Source organism: Podarcis bocagei, assembly GCF_964188305.1.
Source record: "Podarcis bocagei genome assembly, chromosome: 12".
NCBI classification, from domain to species: domain Eukaryota; kingdom Metazoa; phylum Chordata; class Lepidosauria; order Squamata; family Lacertidae; genus Podarcis; species Podarcis bocagei.
Window position 1 is genome coordinate 50700570 of NC_138137.1, and position 23723 is coordinate 50724292.

The 23723-nt window shown below is 43.3% G+C and overlaps 1 protein-coding gene across 1 annotated transcript; it reads left to right on the plus strand.

Moving 5' to 3' along the window:
* The first annotated feature begins 14773 nt into the window (after positions 1–14773).
* On the plus strand, positions 14774–23462 carry XRCC2 (X-ray repair cross complementing 2). The gene is made up of 3 exons (XM_081163915.1): positions 14774–15081; positions 22067–22148; positions 22603–23462. Exons 1-3 carry the CDS (start codon positions 15043–15045, stop codon positions 23310–23312), a joined length of 831 nt encoding a protein of 276 aa, XP_081020041.1. The 5' UTR covers positions 14774–15042; the 3' UTR covers positions 23313–23462.
* Positions 23463–23723: the final 261 nt, after the last annotated feature.

Here is a 23723-nt window from a genome sequence, read left to right on the forward strand (position 1 = left end):
GCCTTGTAAAAAGAAATTCTAAGGTCTCAAATATATAATAAATATTCATAAATGCACATACGTAAATATATAAACCATGTGTCTGAAACAGTACAGAAGAGCAATCCTGAGGCCATTTTGACTCTCCCAATGACCTCAAATATTCCTCCTGTCTTAAGGGCGTATTTGTGTATGAATAGGGTGAGCCTGTGACTTGGATTCAGGAACTAAAGAATTAACCATCACAAGAAAATGGCCAGGCTGCCCAGGTAATGCAATCAGCAACCATTATCAGGTATCCTGGCAGACAGGATTTCTGCGGTAGACCGCCTCCTATGATGTATGTATGATGATTTTGGGGTGGTCTTTGGCTAAGGGGGTTGGGCAATGTCAAAAGTCTTTAAAGGTTTCCGTAGTGCTTTTTTTCAAGGGGGACGCAGGGGGACGCATACCCCTAAACAATTTGTGAATCTAAGTTTGGCCTCATTGAGGGGCAGTATTTCAATATAAGTAGAAAAATGAGAGGACCCCTATTTTTTTTAAGGAAAAAAGCACTGGATTCCTGCACACTTTTGTTCAGGGTCTCTCCTTCCTTGGAAGGAGGGGAGGGAACTCTGCTTTGCGATGCTGCCTCCATCCATTTGCCAAACCCCAATTTTTATATCAATCTTCTTTCTTTCTTCTTTTTTGTAAGCTGCCCTGAGAGCCTTTTTTTGGCAGTGTGGGGGTGGGAGCTGGATATGCTTATTTTAATAAACAAACAGGAGCAGGGAAGGGGAGTTGGGATCTGGAGGTTTTGGGGCTTTTTCCTCAGGGTTCGTTCTTGCACAGTCCTAACACATGTGGTAAGAAAATGCTATAGGCTGCAACATGCATCTTCTTCACAGGCATGCATGCAGCAATGCCTTCCAGCAACCGTCTAAATGCCAACGAAAGACTCAAGGACATAAACCAGCTTTAAGATGCAGCAAGGCTGTTATTTGAGTGGCTGCTGTTGTGGTGTTTTTCAGGGTCCTTAATGTTGAACAACACACTTTGAAAACACTGATACATATAGTAGCACTCAAATATTGCAGCACATGAGTATACTATAACAATAGATTGCCACTTTTTATAGACATTATGTCCAGAGGAATGTTGTACGTATCTAGGAAACCTTTCTAATATGAAAGGAGTTCTCTTGAGAACATTTTTGCAGCAGTGAGTTGCCATGGGGTTTGGTAGGGATACAGATACAGATATATAGATACAATATAGATGATACTGATTTGTCTTCTGCTGCTTACCTAGGGAAGGTACAGGATCAGGATTTTATTTTGTTTCATAGGTTGATTTTGATATAAGTAAAAAAAAACTGCTCCTTTTCACTTATGGGGTACCCAAGAGCCCATATAGAGTCCCTTTGTAGCTTCTCTATCGGTAGGAGAAAATAACAGAGACCAACTGGAGAATATTGAAAAGCAAAGCAGCTAGTAAGCCTGAACTTTATTGACTATTGCAACAGGGTGCTCCCCCACACGCAGGAGAGGAGGAGGACCATGAATCACGTGTGCTTGCCCTTATTTAGCCATTTTGAAATTTCCTGCCCTGGAGCTCAAGACCACCCCTCCATACATCATACATACATCACAGGAGGGGTGTAGCCCAAGACCACCCCCCACAAACATCATACCTACATCACAGAAAAGGCGGTCTACAACAGAAATTTGAATGTTGTTGTTTTTCCCTGTCTGCCAGATTGCCTTTTCTGGTAGTCTGGCCATTCCTTTGAGATGGTAAGTACTTAATTCCTGAGGCAATGGGAAGTTTTTTCATTTCCTCCCTTCTTGCAGAGAAACATTTGGTCAGTTTGGGAGTTAAAATGGTTTCAGGACTGTCTTCCTGTGCTGCTTCACACATGTGGTTTATATATTTATGTATGTGTTTGCTTGGTACATTTATGACAGTAACTGAATCCATTTCAGTTAAACTCCCTTAGTCACCCTGGTTGATGAGGTTTGTTGGGAGAAAGATCAAGGGAGTGTGACTGCTCGTTCTTCTTGACCATACTTGACCCTATTATACAAGAGTTACCTTCTGAGGCACCACACGTGCCAGTGATACCATATATACTTGAAGCACAATTGGAAAAGACAGCAAACACTCTGTTCCACCCCCACCCCATTCCACCCCTCTTTATGATGTTTTTGAGTCATTTCCATGTTTGGCGCAATGCGCATGTGCGTGGATGCGCACATATTTAACGTGCACAAATGGGGGTTCTTTCCTAAGTAAGGTGGTTCATTTTCTAATGAACCTCCAATTCGAAAACACTTTTAATTCCAAACACACTATCACTTCAAATTCAAATTATGTCTGATAAGGAATTACCTGGGGCAAATTCCCATGAAAGGTGGTATAAATGCAATTTAATTTTACCTAATCTATCCATCTTTCAGTGTTGTGAAACAAGGTGGAAGTGTTTATATAAGGGAAATTATGAAGAAAACACAATGAGGATTCAGAGAAATGAAGTCCTTAGGCAGGTAACAAAGGTACGTAATGCTGCCAGATTAAAAGTCTGGCAGCTATTGTTAAGATTTATCAGAAGCATCTCCATGATGCAGCTTTTTAACATCACTTTCCATGATGTTCTTGTTAAGACCTGAAAAGTCTGAAAAAGTGTTGAAGGTGTAGATTTGTGCATGAATACATCCTGCAAGCAGCAACGTCAAATCCTACCATCAGAATAAATTAAATAATGCTCTGGAATTATCTTTCTTAAATCATTTCATTTGTGAAAGCTGTGCAGGAGGAGGAATGTTTGGAAAAGATGGAGAAGGGACATTAAGGCAACAGTAAGGGGCCGCAGGTGGCGCTGTGGATTAAACCACGGAGCCTAGGACTTGCCGATCGGAAGGTCGGCGGTTCGAATCCCTGCAACGGGGTGAGCTCCCGTTGCTTGCTCCCTGCTCCTGCCAACCTAGCAGTTCAAGAGCACATCAAAGTGCAAGTAGATAAATAGGTACCGCTCTGGCGGGAAGGTAAACGGTGTTTCCGTGCGCTGCTCTGGTTCACCAGAAGCGGCTTGGTTATGCTGGCCACATGACCCAGAAGCTGTACGCCAGCTCCCTCAGCCAATAAAGCGAGATGAGCACTGGACCTAATGGTCAGAGGTCCCTTTACCTTTTTAAGGGGTGTGTGGATAAAATGGCCACAATAACTTTAAAGAGACCAGCAAATTTCTGTTCTCCAGAGCCAAGCTGCAAACTGAACTATGGGAGCTCATAAAGCTTACCTGCTTCCCCAATCTTTTCCACACCCACCCAATGCCTAAAACAAAGCTTTCCAAAGTTTTCATGCTAGGGACACACTATTTAGACATACATCATTTCAAGACACAGTAATTCAGTTTTACTAGCAAACCGGAGGTTAAACTAACCCCTTTCCAGCCCCGGGAGGAGTGCGGGGAGCGTTTGCGCAATACAGCTACACATTGCAGCGGACACACTAACGTGTCCCGACACACAGTTTGAAAAGCTCTGCCATAAGAGATTCCTGCAAACACCCACACAGACTCCAAACTAACCTTGGGGAAACTTATCTGTCCTTTCCCACACTCCAGCTTACTCTTAGACCACATAATTGGGTGATAGAGGTTGAAGAGGGGGGAATGTTTTCTTCTCTTAGTGTTTGTCTTTGCTGCTGATCCTTTGTTGCCTGTCTCCAATTTAATGTTTGGAGATACAGAGGTTGGCAGGAAAACTGTAGTTTCCCCACTATTTTCCCAAGTGAATCTTCTAAGAAGAGCTTTAGATAGCTCACCTATCTCTGGTACTCAGTTTGTGCCAGGAAGCTAGCGGTCTGGGGTGCTCACTCACATCTGCACCACACATCCAGAAAATTCAGTGGGGAACAGATTAATATTAATAATAATTTATAACTTCACAAATATGCATGCACATCCAGATGTGCATCAACTGCACATCTGGAACTACCTTACTAGATGGAGACAAAGGCACGTAACCCAATCCAAGTAATGCCACAATCTCTGCACAATGTCTGCATTCATAATTTTCCTTAAATATAATGCAGAGCTATTTACATACTCCTCTTTGGACGCAGGTGGCTAGTCCAGAGCCTAGGACTTGCCGATCGGAAGGTCGGTAGTTCGAATCCCCACAACGGGGTGAGCTCCCGTTGCTCGGTCCCTGCTCCTGCCAACCTAGCAGTTCAAAAGCACATCAAAGTGCAAGTAGATAAATAGGTACCACTCCGGCGGGAAGGTAAAAGGCGTTTTCGTGTGTTGCTCTGGTTCGCCAGAAGCGGCTTAGTCATGCTGGCCACATGACCTGGAAGCTGTACGCCGGCTCCCTCAGCCAATAAAGCGAGATGAGCACTGCAACCCCAGAGTCAGCCACGACAGGACCTAATGGTCAGGGATCCCTTTGAATCTTTCATAATGCAGTTAGTAAGAGAGCTAGTGGATGGCTACATTTGATCCATAGGTATGTCCAGCGCTGGTGACAGCATTTGCTCTAATTTTCTCTGAATTTATAAAATAAATGTAGGGCAGTCAAGTATACTTTTTCTTACTAGTGGACAAAAATAAGCAAGTTCATGTCCCCTGCCCCTTTAAGGAAATGCATCAAGCTTTGGAATCTTGGGGAAGAGGGAGGAATTCTCCCTTTTACACAAATTTAGCATTAAAGTTTCTAGACTTTTGTAATCCCAGTGGATCATATGCCACAATATAATATACATTTGATTATTTTCTTTTTGATCTTAACATTTGTAAGCCATAAATAATAGATTGCAAATGGAATTCTGGGAGTGAATTCATTTTAAGCTGAGCACTAAACTATTTGCAAATGTACTTAGGCAACAGTCCAAGAGAAACATTAAAAAATGTCAATCGGCTATTGGGAAGCAAAGTGTCACCATATGTTAGATTAGGAAATATAAATTATAAGTAATATCTGTCAGATCTACTAAGAGTAAAAGTAAGGAAAGATGTTATTAGGGGCTTAGGAAAACCTCTGTACAAACAAGACCAGACTTTCAACTGAGGATGGCTTCACATGCTGTGTTTCATACACAGAAAGCACTTCTGTGTAGGGTAATAAATCATGAAATATGAATGGGGATTGTGTGATGAATGTGACAGATAAAGCAACAAGCCAGCAGTGTGTTTGTAGAAAACAGACACCCAAGCTTTTGAAAGGTAATGAGTAAACTGCATTATTTCAAGAGCTCATCAGAGTAGCCACATCAGACTCTTGACCTGGAAATCCCAGCTGAGAGGGTGGGTATAGAATAGCGTCTCAAGGATTCTGGCAACCCTGTAACTCTGGTTGTGAAAAGAGGCTGCTAAATAGGTTAAGCTTAGCCTGCTACATTCCCTTTTCCTGGGAGAACTGTATTTTGTATAATTAAATATATGGTCACGTACAGGTGGTTTGTTGCCATAGGGCAATGGTGGCCAGATGGCGCCTTCCAGATGTTGGTGTTATTTGACTTCAGCTCCCATCGCTCCTGACCACTGACCATTCTCCCACAGGAGGTAATGATGGCCAATGACTTGGATGGCTTTAAGAGAGGATTAGACAAATTAATAGGATAAAGTTATCAGCCGCGATGGCCCTGTTCTTCCCGCCTTTGGCCTGTTCCAGTGTTGTTCTAATGTTTACTATCTGGAGTTCACCATGTTGGCTATTCCTGCAACAGAAGCGAATCAGGTTTAAGGTGCTGGTTTTAACCTTTAAAGCCCTATACGGCCTAGGACCCTCGTACCTACGGGACCGCCTCTCCTGGTATGTCCCACGGAGGATCTTATGGTCTTCAAACAAAAACACCTTGGAGGTCCCTGGCCACAGAGAGGTTAGGCTGGCCTCAACCAGAGCCAGGGATTTTTCGGCTGTGGCTCCGATCTGGTGGAATGCTCTGTCACAAGAGACTAGGGCCCTGCGCGACTTGACATCTTTCCGCAGGGCCTGCAAGACAGAGCTGTTCCACCAGGCCTTTGGCCAAGGCACAGCCTGACCCCCTCCTTTGAGTTTACAGAACTCTAGCCCAATGGTTGCCATCAATTTGATTTGAACTGGTTTTATAATGAATTGATTTTAGAATGTTGTATTATTTTACTGTTGTTAGCCACTCTGAGCCCGGCTTTGGCTGGGGAGGTGGGATATAAATAAAAAATTATTATTATTATTGTTATTGTTATTATTAATGGTCAGAGAACCTTCTGAAAGGGGACTGGTCTTTCTTTCCACTTCCCCAGGCTGGAGGTGGCATCATCAAGGATCTGCGTGTGTGAAAGAGAACAAAAGACTGGTAGTGCTGGAAATTAGTCTGAAAGAGACACAGAGGCGAGAGTCCACTGTTGTGGTTCGGGAAGGGCCATAGCTCAGTGGCAGACCAGATGCCTTATGCCCAGGTAGGACTGGGAGAGAGTCCCGCCTGCAATCCTGGACAGCTGCTTCCTGTCAGTGTACTGTACACAATACTGAGCTAGATGAACCAATGGTCTGGCTCATAGAGAGCAGCTACCTATGTCTCCACCCCCATTGTTCTGCCCGGACACTGAGATCCAGAGCCGAGGGCCTTCCGGTGGTTCCCTCGCTGCGAGAAGCCAAGTTACAGGGAACCAGGCAGAGGGCCTTCTCGGTAGTGGTGCCCACCCTGTGGAACACCCTCCCAGCAGATGTCAAAGAGAACAACAACTACCAAACTTTTAGAAGACATCTGAAGGCAGCCCTATTTAGCGAAGCTTTTAATGTGTAATAGACTACTGTATTTCAATATTTTGTTGGAAGCCGCCCAGAGTGGCTGGGGAAACCCAGCCAGATGGGCGGGGTATAAGTAATAAATTGTTGTTGTTGTTGTTAGCCCCCCCTGGAAAGCTAAATGGGGAGCAGGATCTGCTGCAGTATTCACGCTGTGAACCCCATGCTTATGTTCAGCCTGTATATACTTATGTGTAAATGAAACTTGGCATCCCATAAATGCCTCAAGTCTCCAGTGACCTCTTTCCAGGAAAACCAACCCAGAGTGCATGCTGGAACCCATGAAACTTCTCAACGTAATGTCTGACATTATGTAGGATATGGTTATGGTTGTATTCCATGCGAAGGGAGCAGAACAATCCTAAAATATGACACTGTGCAAGAAATATTAGCTCAGCCCAAGAAGTTCATAAATATTTTTGACGATTGCCATAAGCCAAACGCCCTTAGTTTTTGCAAACAAGGGAAGTAGAATTTTCACCTTCACATTTTGCTTCACATACAAAAGAGTTTCCCATAGCAGTTGATTTCTCATTAATTGGTGGCACCTGTTATAAGAAAAGAGATCAAACAGAGCTCACATGGAGATGATGAAGCAGAAACAACCATAAAGTCCAGTGCAATTGATTTTCTGCCTTATGTAAATCTAGGGAGGAAAGTGTTGTCGGATCTAACTGTCATTTTTGAGCTACTATCGTCCATTATAAAATGAAGGGTTGCTTTTTTGAACGGAGAACTGCTGAGTTTAATGTGGCGTTTTATCTTTTGTTTGTTTTGATCCATCAATATATTAATGGGCTTTGAACACCGAATGCATTTTAACACATTAGCCATTACAAAGTGAAGCCTTCTTCCATAAGTTATACAGAAACTCACAGGTAAACTTTTGAAATTATGAAATCAAAGGAGAGCCCACAACACCAACATGCAAGTCGTTCTTCCTCTTGTTCTTGCAGTTTGATTCTATTTAGAGCTTTTACAAATGCTATCTTGTTTAGTCTCTTAACAGGCCCTGTTATCCTTCTCACAGTAGACAAAGCTAAGATGAACTTTGGGAGCAAAAAGATGAAGGGGAGAAAAATTTACCAGCCATTTGAGGAAAAAAACATTTCAGGACGCACCATAAGGCAGGGGGGGGGGGACATTTACGCATCTCAGCTTCAATCTATAATACTGTATAGTGTTCAGAATTTAAAATATGTATCTACAGCGCAATCCTAATTGTGTGCACTCAAAAGTAAGCCCTATTAAATTCAGTGAGGCTTACTCTCGGGTAGGTGGGGCTAGGCAGCCTTATTTAAGATATTGTTGCACACCACCCCAGCCTATTATTATTATTATTATTATTATTATTATTATTAGCCTTCTGGACAGCTTCCAGCATATATAAAAACATAAAAAACATTAAACATCGAAAAGCTTCCCTACACAGGTCTGCCTTCAGGTGTCTTCTAAAGATTCCAGCTTACCCAAGGTTCATGTTGCCTTCTGGAAAATGAGGAGCAGTGGAGACTGTAGTGTTTTATGATACAGTATATGGTTTATTTACATATATATACAACCTGAGCCTACGATGGAGGGGATCATAGCATTGACACCGCAAGAAGGTCATACTTCTCCCATAGCCGCAGCAGCCTTGGATTAAAAAAAGACACCAGCCACGGTTCTGCCTCTCTCCAGCTTTCCGTGTTTTACAGACTATCCCCATTGAATTCCAGCCCACATCATCCCCAACTGCAATCTTAAACTCCCCACTTTGCGTTCTCTCTGCCATATAAATCGGGGTGGGCAGATGTGTCAAACCAAAGATAAATGTTCCAGAAGCTTTGCGAACGCCATCTTGGCAGTCAAGATAACCCCACAATTAATTGGTAGTTGTTGTAGCAATGAGCTCATATGTGCTTATATTCACTTGCTTACAGATAAGCTAATTGGCGTGCTTTGATGTTATCCGTGTGGGCTTGGGGTGCTGGGATCTGAGCCCAGAAAGGGGAGCTATCTGTAAGGTTTGGGTATTTGCCACCTGTGCCCTCATCTAGTCAGGTGTAATGACAGGTGCTGCTTTGTGTATAAAGAATGGATTCACGTTTGCTTGGGCACGGACAAGCCATCTCCTTGCTGCAGTGCCCACCCCTTGTCAGCAAAGACTAGGCAACCTGGCAGGCCTCTTTAATATGTCTTTAATAAAACACTATAATAAAACTGGCCATTCTGCTGTTTTTGGCATCCTTCTTTGGTATCCCTGCACCCAACCACTCCCACATGCCCTCCTTTTGGGTCTACGGTTTGGAACAGCAGACTTCAGACGTGTCAGATGTGCTTTGTTTAGTTTTTTACTAGAACCGCAGAGCCAGGTGCAAAAGACATATTGTTGAGAATTAAAGAATAGGGTGTCTCTGAGCACACTAGAAGCCTAGGCATTTGTTTGCAGTAGCAGAACTGAAGTGCTTTCACACAAAAGTCCATTCCTGGGCAGCAAACACATGACTTTCCTCAAAAAACCCTGGGCACTGTTTAGCTTATTAAAAGTGCTGGGAACTGTAGTTCTGTGAAGGGTAAACTACATTCCCAGGGTAAACTACATTCCCAGGCTTCTTTGTGGGGCATTCATGCGCTCTCAAATACCTCATTTCACTGAAATGATTTCAGTAGCCTGAAAAGTCGTTTCTGCCATTAAAGAATTGTGAGTCATGCATTTACGGTATTTCATGCTATGAAAGGCATACTTACCCAGAAGTGTTAAAGGAGCTCCCTTGTTGCTGCCTGTAGTGCAAAGCTTCACTTTCATCAGGCTTCTCATCACAAACGACCCACATTCGCTGTGTGTGACTCATGGAAACAAGTGTCCCTCTTGGCCCGAGCTTGTGGGGAATGACATGTAATCTTAGTTAGAAAATGAGCAGGGGGAAAATTCACAGGCAGCTTCTTCTGCCCTCAGGCTGCTATTCAACTTTAAACATTCCCTTCTTAAAGCACAGCCCACATATGCCTTCCTTATGCAGCATAAACTGGCCTGCAGGGGTGCTGACTTGAGCTTACTAAACATACTACTCATTTCCTAGTATGAAGGACAACATGGCAAGTGGAAGAGGGGAGAGATGTGAACACCTATCAAGGATGCGGGGAGCATTATTACGCTTTAAGTTGTACAGAATGCAACCTGCAGGTGCTGTTACAACACAGGCAGCGCTGAAAGTCAGGTTGTGTATCCACAGCAGTGACCAGAAGAGGAATGACTGCTGGGAGGAGCACAGATAGAAGAAACTCCACGGTGCATCTGCAGCAGCACAGCCATTCATCTGCCCCAGCTGCAACAAAACATGTCTCTCCTGTATCAGTCTCTACAGCCACAGCAGGTGCTGTTTCCCAAGCCAGATGGATGTCAACATGCCGAGAGCTGTGGGGACCACCCTAGACTTTGCACATAGGAGTGTGCCAATCTGAACTTTGCTGGAAATTACTGTAGATCATGGCATGAGTAAAAAGATTGGCATAACTTAATATGACAGGTGGCGCTAAAGGGACACGGGTGGTGCTGTGGTGTAAACCACTGAGCCTTGGGCTTGCCGATCGGAAGGTCAGCGGTTCGAATCCCCACGACGGGATGAGCTCCCGTTGTTCGGTCCCAGCTCCTTCCAACCTAGCAGTTCAAAAGCACGTCAAAGTGCAAGTAGATAAATAGGTACCGCTCCGGCGGGAAGGTAAATGGTGTTTCCGTGCACTGCTCTGGTTCGCCAGAAGCGGCTTAGTCATGCTGGCCACATGACCCGGAAAAACTGTATGCGGACAAACGTCAGCTCCCTCGGCCAGTAAAGCGACATGAGCACCGCAACCCCAGAGTTGTTCGTGACTGGACTTAACTGTCAGGGGTCCTTCACCTTTACCTTTAATATGACAGGAGAGACCTTACATTATGAACTTCCTTGAACCCTGGTATCTGCTGTAAAACCAGGCCTTAGATCTGCTATCGGGGATTGTCTAGCATCTTCAACAAGCATTCATTTCCTAGGGTGGTGAAGGCCAGGGCAAGCTGATAGTGCTTTATTTATTTATTCAAAGCATTTGCTCCCATTCTTCAGCCAAAAAGGTTCCCAGAGCAGCTTACATACAATCAAAACAAGACAGTCCCTACCCGCAGGCTCACAATCTAAAATAAAAAAACACAACATGACACACAAGGGGAAAAGGATAATAAAAATCAGAACTCAGGCACCAGTTTCTAAACAGTTATTCCCGTAATGACCAGCTGGCACAGTTCAGGAGCAGGAAGTGCCTGATGGAGCTGGGCCTCCAGCAAAGCTAATGAAATGTACCTTCTGCTTCCTATGTCTCCTACTGAGAAGATAGGCAGCCTGATGGAATGGCTGGCCCCAGATGTCAGTTCAGGGAAGAGCAGGCCTAATGGAGAGACGTACTTTCCCACTGGTGAAGTCAAAATCTCTGCATCGATACAGATAGCTGCAAACAGGCTCTGCATATTTTCGTTGGGATAACATGAATATAATATACCTGTGTTTGGGGGGATATAGAGGTTCTCCACACGCAAGAACCAACCCAGGTTTAAGTAACGAATGGCTTAGAACTCATGACTGTTCTAATGTTGGATGATTTTCATCCTCTTGCATACGCCCCATGAAAAAGGCTGCTGTCGATAGTTAACGAAGTGATCTTTTTCTTACATGGTTTAAAGAGCAAAAGACATTTAAAATGCCAGTTAATTATAACTGGCATCTGGGTGAGCAGCCATAGAAATAGGATATTGCTACTCTTCTTGCCTTTTCCTGTATCTGCACTAAGAGATCTTATGCAAACAAGCTGCTTCAATTTGCCATCTTTCTTTTACGCTTTATGGTTGATTAGTCTGAGCCGTTTTGGCTGGTTTCCACTGTGCCATTCTTCATGCATCATGTTTTGACTGCGGCTTGTAGTTTTATCTTTCTGGCAATCCAATCTCGACTCAGTCGCATCATAGTGCAGATGGACAGCATAACAAGGCCTTACATTGATCCAGACTTTTGTCCATCTAGACTTTCCTGTTCCTGATGCTTGAAATCCTTTCACTGGAGGTGCACTCTCTGGGGCGTGGGGAAAGTTTGAGCCTGGAACATTTCTGCATGAAATGCATGTACTCTACCTACTGCTTTATAACATCTCCTTTCTATCGCATCTTAAAACAAAGTTGGTTCCAGAGGAGCTGCAGTACTGCACAGAATGGAGGGGAAATCCCAAATTATACAAACACTTCACATTACATGGAGAGAACTTGCCTAAATTAGATTAAATATACACTTCTGCCCTTTCCTTTCCAAATTTTCCATTTAGTAATGATGACTAGAAACTTCTTCTTTAAAGAATGGATACTTGTGGTTTTACAGATTCAGCTGCATGCCAGGTTCTGTATTATTCACAGCTGGGAAAGAGCTCTAGCTGAGGGGTCAGCAACCTTTTTTTAGCAAGGGGCCAGTCCTCCGTCCCTCAGACCATGAGGTGGGCCGGACTATATTTGGGGGAGGGGAAATAAACGAACAAATTCCTATGCCCCACAAATAATCCAGAGATACATTTTAAATAAAAGGACACATTCTACTCATGTAAAAACATGCTGATTCCCAGACCGTCCGTGGCCCAGATTGAGAAGGCACTTGGGCTGGATCCGGGCCCCGGGCCTTAGTTTGCCTACCCCTGCTCTAGCTCAATGCTAGAGAACATGTTGTCACACATGGAGGCTGTCATATTCAATCTCTGGCTTCTCTGGTAGGGCTAGCACTCGTCTTGGACACCATGGACAGCCCCTGCCAGGCAGTTTGAAAAATACTGAGCTAGGCAGACCCAGTACAATAGTTTCCTATGTTTCTAAATTTCTACCCCACCATCCCCATGCAGCTTGCTCTCTCCTTCTTTAGAGAAGAGCTGTAGCACAGTGGTAGTGCACTTGCCTTGCATGCAGAAAGTCCCAAGTTTATATCCCCTGCATCTCCAGGTACCAGCCACCTAGCAGAGAATATGGATGATACAGATAATTCTAACTGCTAGTCAAATCTGTCTGCTTTGAGTGCCTCCCATCTGAGTAACAGCAAGGATCATCATTCCATATGGGTTACCTCTGTTAGTGTTAAGGGTCATCTAACCATGGTGGGGAATGGAGATGTTGCTTAGCAACTAGGCAGAGTGGCATGATGTTCCTGAAGGTAACATGCACTGTGACTGGCTGTGTAGTTCTGAAGGAATCTTCTCCTCTGTATGTTTGGTTGAATGTCTCCCTAATACGTACAAGGCCTTAAGTAAGAATGACAAAAAAACCTTTCTCCTCAAATTACAGTTTTCATTCAGTTTCAGCAGAGTGTTTCAGGATTTTCTTTCCTCTCTGGATTCTGTCTGCTTTATTTAAGATACTTTGCTAATTGAGGGGTTGGGCTGAAGATGCAGAACCTGAGGTAAAGCTATTCCCATCACTGTCCCAGGAATGGCTACTCCTGCTCAATTTTTCTTCTATCAAAGGCATAGGAGCAGGCTCAGTAAAACAGGAAATCCTATTAATCATACCCAGGACTCCCTCTGAAAAATAAAATCTTATATATGCCTAACGCCCCATGTTAAAAGTTGCAGCTGGAAATCTGATTGAACAGGTGCTGTTTATTTCAGGGGAAATTGCACAGTCACACACAGAGAGAAATTGGAAATATCTCCTTCCATGTACAATAGTCCATGGAATGATTGCTTTGGTTCTTGCAGTTCCTCTGCTAGACAAAGGTAATTGTATCTTTGTTCAATTACCTTAGTAATTTAATGTATGCTCTCTCTTGGGATATTAAGAGGATTAATTTGCTCTTATTTGCAAAGTGCTTAAGGATCCTGCCATGGAATGCACCATGAATGCAATTAAAAGGAAAGTGTGTCTTTATAAGCGGCAAGAGAAATACAAAATATGATTGATCCTCCCCCCCCCCCCCGCAAGTTCTGGTCAGGCTCTTGCCTTGCTGCTATTTTCCTGCTTGGCAGGGGGTTGGACTCGATGGCCCTTGTGGTCTATTCCAACTCTATGATTCTATGATTCTATTCAACATTTCAGGGGTTTTACTTGTTCACACTAAGGCTCACCTTGTAACAAGTTTTACTGTAATTCTAAACATTTGAATACAGTATGCCCACAACTTACATGGGGATTACATTCTGCGGATCATGCCTAAAGCCAAGGTTCAACCCATTGGGTTCGATGGTGAGTGAGATTGCCATAAGTCATTTTTCCGGTGGCAGCAGCTTTCCCCACTTTTTTTTCTTTTTTGCCACACACCTAAAACGGAATGCACAAAAATTAAATGTGTGTAAGTTGTGGGCTTACTGTATATACCTAAAATTGAAATCTTACACGTATTTACTCACTTATCCCATTATGTTTAACGGATTTTACACTTCACATAAGTTTGCTTAAAATGGTTTTTGGCCGAAATCCTAACGTCTAATCCAAAATATAGTAAATCCTACTGAATCCAGTGGATCTTAAAGATAAAGGGACCCCTGAACATTAGGTCCAGTCGCGGACGACTTTGGGGTTGCGGCGCTCATCTCGCTTTATTGGCTGAGGGAGCCGGCATACAGCTTCCGGGTCATGTGGCCAGCATGACTAAGCCGCTTCTGGCAAACCAGAGCAGCACACGGAAACGCCATTTACCTTCCCGCTGGAGCGGTACCTATTTATCTACTTGCACTTTGAGGTGCTTTTGAACTGCTACGTTGGCAGGAGCAGGGACTGAGCAACGGGAGCTCACCCCGTCGCGGGGACTCGAACCTCCGACCTTCTGATCGGCAAGTCCTAGGCTCTGTGGTGGATCTTACTCTCGGGTAAATAAGTGGAGGCTAAGACTTGTTCGTATGAGCAAGCCCCACTTAACATAGAGTGATTTCCGAGCAAACACGCGGAGTTCACTGTCAGGCTACTGAATTCAGGTTGCTCGTGAGTAAGCACGCCCGGAACTGCTGGGCACGAGCAACCAGCCTCCACTCAGGAGCGCTTCCATACGCGCAGCGGGAGATGCTCCAAACTGGAAAGCGTCGGAATAACAAGCTGTCAGTCAGAGACGCGCCGGAATTGCGCATGCGCGAGGCAGAGCATCCGCGAAGGAGGCCCGGACGCCCCGCAATGAAGTTTCCTTCCTTTTCGCCCCCCCCCCCCCAGATCCGAGAAGAGCGCGTGCGCGGCAGTTCCGGCGACGCCTGCGCGCCGGAATGTGAGGCCGTTGGCGCCTCCCTCCTTTTACGGTTATGAGCTGCCGTTGCTGCGGGTTTCCCTCCGCGAGCGATGGCTGACGGGCTCGGGAAGGCGGAGTCGGGCGCCCAGGTGAGGCAGAGAATGACGCACGCGCACGCCCCCTCCCCCGGCCACTCTCTCGCCGTAAGGGGAGCGGGGGGAGGGTCTCTCCCATTGCCTCTAGCGGGTGGGGAAGACTGACACACCCCAGCATCCTGTTTCCAGCAGGGGTCAGCTACAGACGCTGTCGGGAAGTCCTCAAGCTGGGCTTCTGCCTCTTCCCAGCCACACACTCATAGAGACAGTGGTACACAGTCTCTGAAGGTGAAATATAGAAAAGAAAACAGAAAAAGGCAGCCAACGATATATTTTTTAAACCTTCAGGAACCTTCTCCACAGGATGGTTGATGGTAGGTTACCTTGTGGAGGTGTGCAGCTGGAATAGGCCTTGACACTTGGAAATTTTCTAACCCATCTTTCAGCTCTCACAAGGCGGCTTATATGAGACTCTGGCCCCTCACACGGTTTTTGTTTCTTACTTGTTTTTCCACCTGCATTTCAGTAACGCCTTCCTTTCCAAAACCAAAAGGTGGTATAAAAAGACTTTAAATAAACTGAGGATAAAGCAACAAACAAAAGTTCGTACATGTTCACCCAGCAGCTGCCTTTGGACTGCCATGTCTATGCTTCATAAACTGAGATGTGGGCCTGTTTCTCGTGGCCACACTTATATCCTCGCCTGCATGAGCCAGGAAGCAAGACTTCAGTTAAGTGTTGTTTACCATTACAGTGGTACCTCGGGTTACATACGCTTCAGGTTACATATGATTCAGGTTACAGACTCCGCTAACCCAGAAATAATACCTCGGGTTAAGAACTTTGCTTCAGGATGAGAACAGCCATTGTGCTCCGGTGGCAGCAGCAGGCGGCCCCATTAGCTAAAGTGGTGCTTCAGGTTAAGAACAGTTTCAGGTTAAGAACGGACCTCCGGAATGAATTAAGTACTTAACCCGAGGTACCACTGTATGTCTGAAAAGGAAAGCTCTGGTGAACGGCTTCCAAACAACCCTGGATATAAAGCCCTAATTTAGTGTTCTTGCTTGGACGTCGTTAACTAGGAGTAATAGGAAACCATAGTTAACTGAAGACCTGTTTCCCTCTCTGTGGCTTGCAGCAGGGAGGAGCAGAGCAGCTGCCTTGCGGGCCCTAGAGTTCATATCTTGACGTATTGAGGTGATTGACAGCCATCCAAACACAGCCAGAATCTGCTACAGACTGTCTCCAACCAACCTCACAATCAGCAGCAAGCTGGCCCGGTGGACTTCTCTGGGAAGTGGCTCCATAAAAGAAGGTCCTGGATATAGTATTGCCACATGTTTTCCTCTCTTTGTGTCTTATGTCATAGCAACATGACAAACAGATTTTGAGGCCAGGAAAAGCTCCACCCGCCTAATTAAGTAGTCAGGGGAAAACATCATAATGACAGGTGAATATGAAAAATGTGAAGCATTTGCCCTGTCAATGCCATAATGGGCAAATTTCTGCCAGTCATTTATCTTCTACAATCGCTTCCAAGGGGTGGGGAGGAAGATGGCAGGGCCAGGTTTACAAGATGCTATTGAGTCAGTGACAGCACTATGCAAACCTAACTTGACACACACCCTGGTTTCAGGATGGCAGTTGTGAGCTCTGGTCCCTGGTGGCTGTACCAAAACTTGGGGAGGAGCCATGACTTAGTGGTAGAACATTTGCTTTGTATGCAGATTCAATCCTTGGCATCTCCAGGCAGGACTTTCTGCAGTCCTGGATAGCTGCTGCCAGTCATCGTAGGCAGTACAGAGCTAGACTGACCAGTAGTCTGATCTAGTGTGAGGCAGTTCCCTGTGTTTACAAATGATAAAGAGATTTGGCTCCTCTTCTTTTTTACATATAGAACTCTACAATTCTATTGTTTGTAGATTCAATATATGTCTGAAGTGCATTTGCTCCATAAATGTGAAGCTGTTACTAATTTATTTAGGGTATTCTATATACTACTTGAAAGAGGTTCTCAGAGTGGCGGAGAAAAAGTTTGTACAGTACAACTGCATCCAAAAAGATTAGCACATATAATAAGAAATAACATGGTGCCAGGTTTATTCAGACTTTTTTGCCCTCATTCTTGGACTTCCCACTAAGGAACTCTAAGGCGAGTGGGTTGAGCCGCTAGACTTCACTGTCCACAATGAATCCAAGTACTCCTTTGGCCATTGGCAGTTCCCAGACAACAGTTCCCAGCAAGGACCTCTGACCTCGCTCAGTCCAAGATGGAGCCAAGTCTTACTGATAGATGCCAGCTTCAGAATACAGTAAAACCAACCCCACTCTGAGCCTTGGGAACTGTTGTCTTCAGTACAGAGTGGCTCCTGGGGGTACAGAAATTGGCAGTCTCCGTTTTCCAAAAGTTTATATAACCATCAAATGATTATTAAGAAGAGTACTTCATTTCCGTTACATCCGAGTTCCATTTTGACCATTTGTCCATGTCTCTAGTGTGCTGTAGAGGTTAGGCGTGTTGGACTACATAAGCCTTACTTTGGTCCAGTTGCTATCTTAGCCTAGGCTACCTCACAGAGCTGTTGTGAAAATATAATGATGGAGGGGGGAGAGAATGCTGTGAAGTCCTTTCAGCAACAATGGGATTAAATAAAAACTGGGGGTGTTCTTGCAGTGGAATTTGTTAGGTTCGTAAAAATTTCAAACTCTCTTTGGAATGGATAAAAAATACAGTATTTAATAGTCCATTGTAGGGATTAATATTTAATATCCTAACAGTTTGGCTTAAGACGGTTAGCACAGAAGCTGGCTTTTGTTGGGTTTTTCTTTCTGTAAAACCGTTAGCTGACTCCCCTGGGATGTTGCCCATCGTACACAGCATGATGCTAAATGGCTGCAGTTGTTTTGCTTTAAAACCTAGAAAGTAAACATACATCAGAAGCACAGGTGCATTAGTACTTAAATTATCATAATAATTTGCATGCGCTGTTCTCCAGATAAGCACCTGCTGTTATATGAGAAAAATATGTGAACCTTTATTATAATATAATCGTATTTAGCCTGTAACAAACAGTGAGTAGGATACTTCTTGAGAGTGGCTAGCAAAGGGGAAGGAGGTAGAACAGCAGCCATGGAGTTGCATAGGAAGCTGCCTTGCACTAGATCAGACAAGCTAAGTATTATCTACTCTGACTGGTGGTGGCTCCCCAGGGCCTCTTCACATTACCTGCTTCCAGATCCCATTCATTGGAGATTCCAGGGACTGAACCAGGGACCTTCTACATGCCAAGTGTCTGTGCTGTCACTAACGAAAGCCCCTCCTTCAGATAGTCTGTGCAGAATGTATTGGCTGTGAACTCAGATGTAATGGTTTCCATATAGGTATGTAGTTTACAGGTGCTCCTGGATCCATTACTGTCACTTGTGACCTTGGTGGCACAGATGGCCTTCTATCAGCTTCAGCTGGTGGCCTAGCTACACCCCTATCTGGTCAGGGATAGCCTAACCTTTGTGGCCCATGCTCTGGTAACCTCTAGGTTGCATTACTGCAATGCATTATACTTGGGGCTGCCTCTGAAGACCTTTCAGAAACTTCAGCTGGTGCAAAATTTGATGGCCAGGTTGCTCACCAGAACAAGATGGTTTGAGCATATAACCCCAGTCCTGGGCCAACTGCACTGGCTGCCAATTAGTTTTCAGGCTCAATTCAAAGTGCTTAGGACCTGAGGACCTTAAGGACTGCCTGTCCCCATACGAACCAAGTCAGACCCGGTGCTTGTCATCCAGAGCCTTTCTCTGTGCCCTCCCCCTGAAAGCTTCAAAGAGTGACAACATGAGAATGGGCCTTTTCTATGGTGACTTCCCATCTGTGGACTGCTCTCCCCAGAGAGGCTTGCATGGTGCCATCATTAGATTCCTTTAGGCGCCAGGCAAAAACATTCCTCTTTACCCAGGCCTTTGACCATTAAATAATCTATAGCTTCTTAAATATTTTGGAGGGGACTGTTATCATTATTTTATTATTATGCTCTGTATTATGTTTTTCATGTTGTGCAATACACTGTCCTGGGATCTTTGGATAAATAAAATAAATAATTAATAATAATGAAGTGACTGTAACCTTTGTCCCTTAAATCTCTTAGACACTGTGAGGATCCCCTCACACATACTGTACATCTCCAAATATATAGAATACAGATAAAAAGAAGAATGAGTTGCTCTAGTCTCTTACACAGACCATACAAGTGTGCTGTTTTTTTAAAAAATTAATTAATTCCTGTTAAAATCATAATTGTAATTAAAAGTACTAACACATCATAAAACCAGCAAAGTATCGGTCACAATTTAGGGGAAATTAATCCAGCCCCACCTCAAAGGCGTTTTGATATATTACAAAAATGAAGTCTTGAATTAAAAAAAACAACTAATACACTAAATAAAATGTCATTCTCTACCTTTGTGCTGGCTAAGACACAAACAGATACAGCTTAGGTTGAATGCATTTATCAGGAGGTTTGTCATATTCAGACACTGGCCCCTACACATCCTCCTCCAAAATCAAAGTGTCGTTTTTGCAGTTCTTGTATAACGTTCCGGTATGTGATGTTTCCACTTCCACACTTGTCTTTGTGTCTCATATCAAGTATATTTGCTTGTGCATTTTAACTTTGGTTAAGTATTCTATATTCGTTTTGTTAATCCTAGATTCTCTCTGCGTGTGGGAGATACACTGGAATATGTCAGAATTATTTGCAATATTACTGCTTTAAAGGTCTTCAATACCCACCTTCTTGTGCAGAAGATGGCATGAGGAGCAGAACTTATATGATAAAATTGCAGATTGACTATCAAAATTAATGCAAATTAAAGAGTGAAATCACCTTGGATGCAAGACTATTAGGGCAGAATATTCCCCTGTATATAGTGCCTAATCATGGTGACTATGTTTTGTGTGTGTCTTTCTCCTTGTACCCCAGGACATTTGTGGTATTGATACAAAACACACCATTAAATTGAGAGACTTGTCCATCTAACACAAAAATCCATATTGCATTAGGCTCCCTGGCTGTGCTGTCCATGAATTTCTTGGTAAATGTCATGAAGCTTGCAGACCAAAATAAATGGCATGTTTGTATCTAGAAAGCTTCAGCAGAAGACAAATGGGCAAATAAAGAAGAAAGATAGTTTGACCTTTTCTTGACTGCCTACATGCATGTGTTTCGATCTAGCCTGCATTTGGAACCAAAGCTGCTTTAGTTGCCCCAGTTGGATTATCATTTCCCTTGACCGAAAAGGACTGGACAGTACAATTCTCTTAGTCTTTCTATATCACTCAAATTTAGGCACAGCCAACAACCAGATAAGGTGAGACCACAATCTTTTTTGTCAGGGAGTAGTAATGGAGGAAGATGTTTTATGGAAGTCGTCAGGTTAACAGTTCCTCTGCCTTGCTGTTAAGTTTATCTGTCTGAAGTTACAGAGAGATCATCTGGAGGTATTGGCACACTGAGGACCCTCAAATATATTTTTTCCCCAGGTGGTCCAGATGGAAGAGGACAAACAAGCAGCAACTCACTCTAGGCAGGATGGAATGGGATTGTTTAGAGATCCTGGGTGCTTAGGAAAGAAAGTTGTCCAGTATTTATCTGCATCTTCATCCTTGATGAATCCTGTTCAGTGCTTAGGAGTATTGCCTGATACTCTTTTTAGAAAATGTGTTGGTGGCAGTGGATTGAACCATTGTTTTGCCAGCTTTGTTTAATATGTAGACTAACATTTGCTGGACTGGGGGAATCTAGCAACCACCATGCATGCCTTTGTTACACTGAAGGTCCAATGTGTAATAATGCCTTTTATGCAGGACATTTGCTGTCAAAATGCCTGGAAGCTAACAGCTGGTGCAGAATGTGGCAGCCACTTTCTTGATAGGAGGGGGGGGGCAAGCCATATACATACATGTTGCATACTGAACAAAATGCATTCCCTGAAAATCATTTGTTAAACAAGCATTCGTATAATGAGTCCACATTTCCATGGATTCCTATGGGAATATTTCTAATATGTAATTTTTACGATCTCTCCCTGCTCCGTACATGCATGGTTTCTGCCCAAAAATGACTACTGCTAACCAGCAAACCACAAACAAGGAAGTGGGCAAACTTGGATATCCAAACCTGCAGCATGTATAGCAAGGTTTGGACATCCTTCTTTTCATTTGGATAACTGATTTTTTGCATAATGAGCAGGCAGATAGCAGGCCCTGTGTGTACATGCTGGTCTGTGCTCTGTTGACTTTCAGATTCAATTCAAGGTGATGGCTTTGAACTATTTAGCCTGACTGAGCCCAATCTGCATTTGACAGCTCCACTCCCTATATGAGGCTTTCCATCTTCTGTAATCAAGAGAATCCTGGCAATAGCCATCTTTAATCAGGAAGCTAAGATCAGTGGGGAAATGCAGTAGTGACCTCAACACTATGGCACTCACTGTTGCAACTCAAGAGACTTACCTCAGCACTAGCCTGCAAACTTTTAAAAATCACGGTGGTCATATTTAGGAGGAATTTGCGATTCTGTATTTTATGTCTGGTTTAATATCTCTCTTACTCTAACACTTACAATTGATCCATTATATGCTAATACAATATAATAGAATGTTGCTTTTAGAGCATTAAGACTTTATTGCTGGATTTCAGATTGTAACAGAGTTTCTTTTATAAGCTGCTTTAAATAATTTTGGTGAAAATACATAGAAATCAATCAAAATAGCAAGTTTTATTGAACTGACTTCACTGAGGATACAGTGTATTCTGTTTATGCATGCTTTTCTGCCCACAGGTTTTTATTTGGATTCTATAGGTGGTGCCATGTCTAGAAATTTAAAAGTAATTGAGATATACTTTTAATTGCACATGCAGCAGTGCAGTTAAAACCAGCTGCTGGGAAGCCATTGAACTCACACTAAGTTTTGTGCACAATCAATACATTTAGCTTGTTGACTCATTAATTTCAGTAAAGTTGACTTTCTCTTTGTTTCAAAGCTGCTTGCACGACTTGAGGGCAGAAGTTCTCTGAAGATGCTGGAACCTTGTCTGTTTGCTGATGAAGGATATCCTATTCATGGTAAATAAATACACATCCTTTAAAATATTCACAGTAATAATTGTCTGGCATATTGGAAGATAAATGGTAAACAAACAAACAAATTAAAATTTATGCTCCCCATTTTCTTTTTATCTTAGCTTTGGAAGGGAAAGTTTTTTCTCTTGCTGCCTGAGAACAAATTGGTTGGCATGAGTGTCTGTTACACACATCAAGAAAAGAAAATATATTCACTTGCTTCTCAGAAGTGTAGCTGTATTGGTTTGTTGTATTAAAATAAAATAATCAAATCCAGTGGGGCTTGCTTCTAAATAGACCTGCATAGGATTGGGAATTTGATTGTACTGAAAAGTTGCACATGATTTCAGGTAGAGGTGTGTGTGTGTGTTACAGCTGAAAGCTGAGCCATTTGAAAGGTGTCTTGAATAGCAAATGCCTTCCTAGCTTAAACATTTGCTTCTTCATTATTAAACAGGAGATATTGTTGAATTCCATGGTCCAGAAGGAACAGGAAAAACAGAAATGCTCTATCATCTTATTGCCCGCTGCATTCTTCCAAAATTTGGTGGTGGCTTGGATGTTGGTGTGCTTTTTATTGATACAGACTTCCATTTTGACCTGTTGCGTTTAGTGACTATTCTGGAGCACAGATTGCCCCAAGGCACAGAAGAGATGATAAAGCAGTGTCTGGGGAGGTTTTTCCTTGTTAATTGCAGCAGCAGCCCTCAGCTGCTTCTTACTCTTTTCTCTTTGGAAAACATGTTTTGCTCTCACCCTTCCCTGTGCCTCTTGATTATTGACAGTATATCAGCCTTTTATTGGATTGACAGAGTCAATGGAGGGGAGAACCTTAGCCAGCAGGAAGCAAACCTAAAGAGATGTGCACAATTCCTGGGGAAGCTTGTAAGAGAGCACCACTTAGTTTTGTTTGCAACAACTCAAACAATCATGCAGAAATCACTGAACACATCTGAAAGTTCAGGAAAACACCACAGTGAAGCAGATATGGACTACCGGCCTTACCTCTGTCAGTCGTGGCAACGGCTGATAACTCATCGAATCTTTTTCTCCAAACAGTGCCATTCAGGCAGCACAAAAGGATTTTCAATTACCGCTTGCCATGTAAGAAATAACAGTGTTGTAAAACGCCCATTTAGCATTACAGAATGTGGGATCCAGTTTTGACAGTGGACTGTTTTTTAAAAAGTAGACTACAATTTGACACTACAGTCAAGTTAGTCTTTTAAAAACTTGTGCCAATTTTTTATTAAAAAAGGTTTAATTTTTTATGCCAATATTTTCTAAAATGTAAATAATAAAGGTTCAGGATTGTCAGACTTTGTGTCATGCAGTATTGAAGCCTTTAAAAAGAGACCTGCCATTCCAAAAAAGATCATTTATCCATAGTGTGTTATTAGCTGCTTTTGGTGCTCATCCCGTAGAAATGGAAGCTGTTTTGAAGCTGAGCACTGCACGGTTGAGCTTGATTCTTTGTTATATAAGTGCATTAGCTGACACTCAGCACTGCACACATTTGAACTTAATAGGAAGAACATAAGACAAGCTTGTTGGATCAGGCCAGTGTTCCATCTAGTC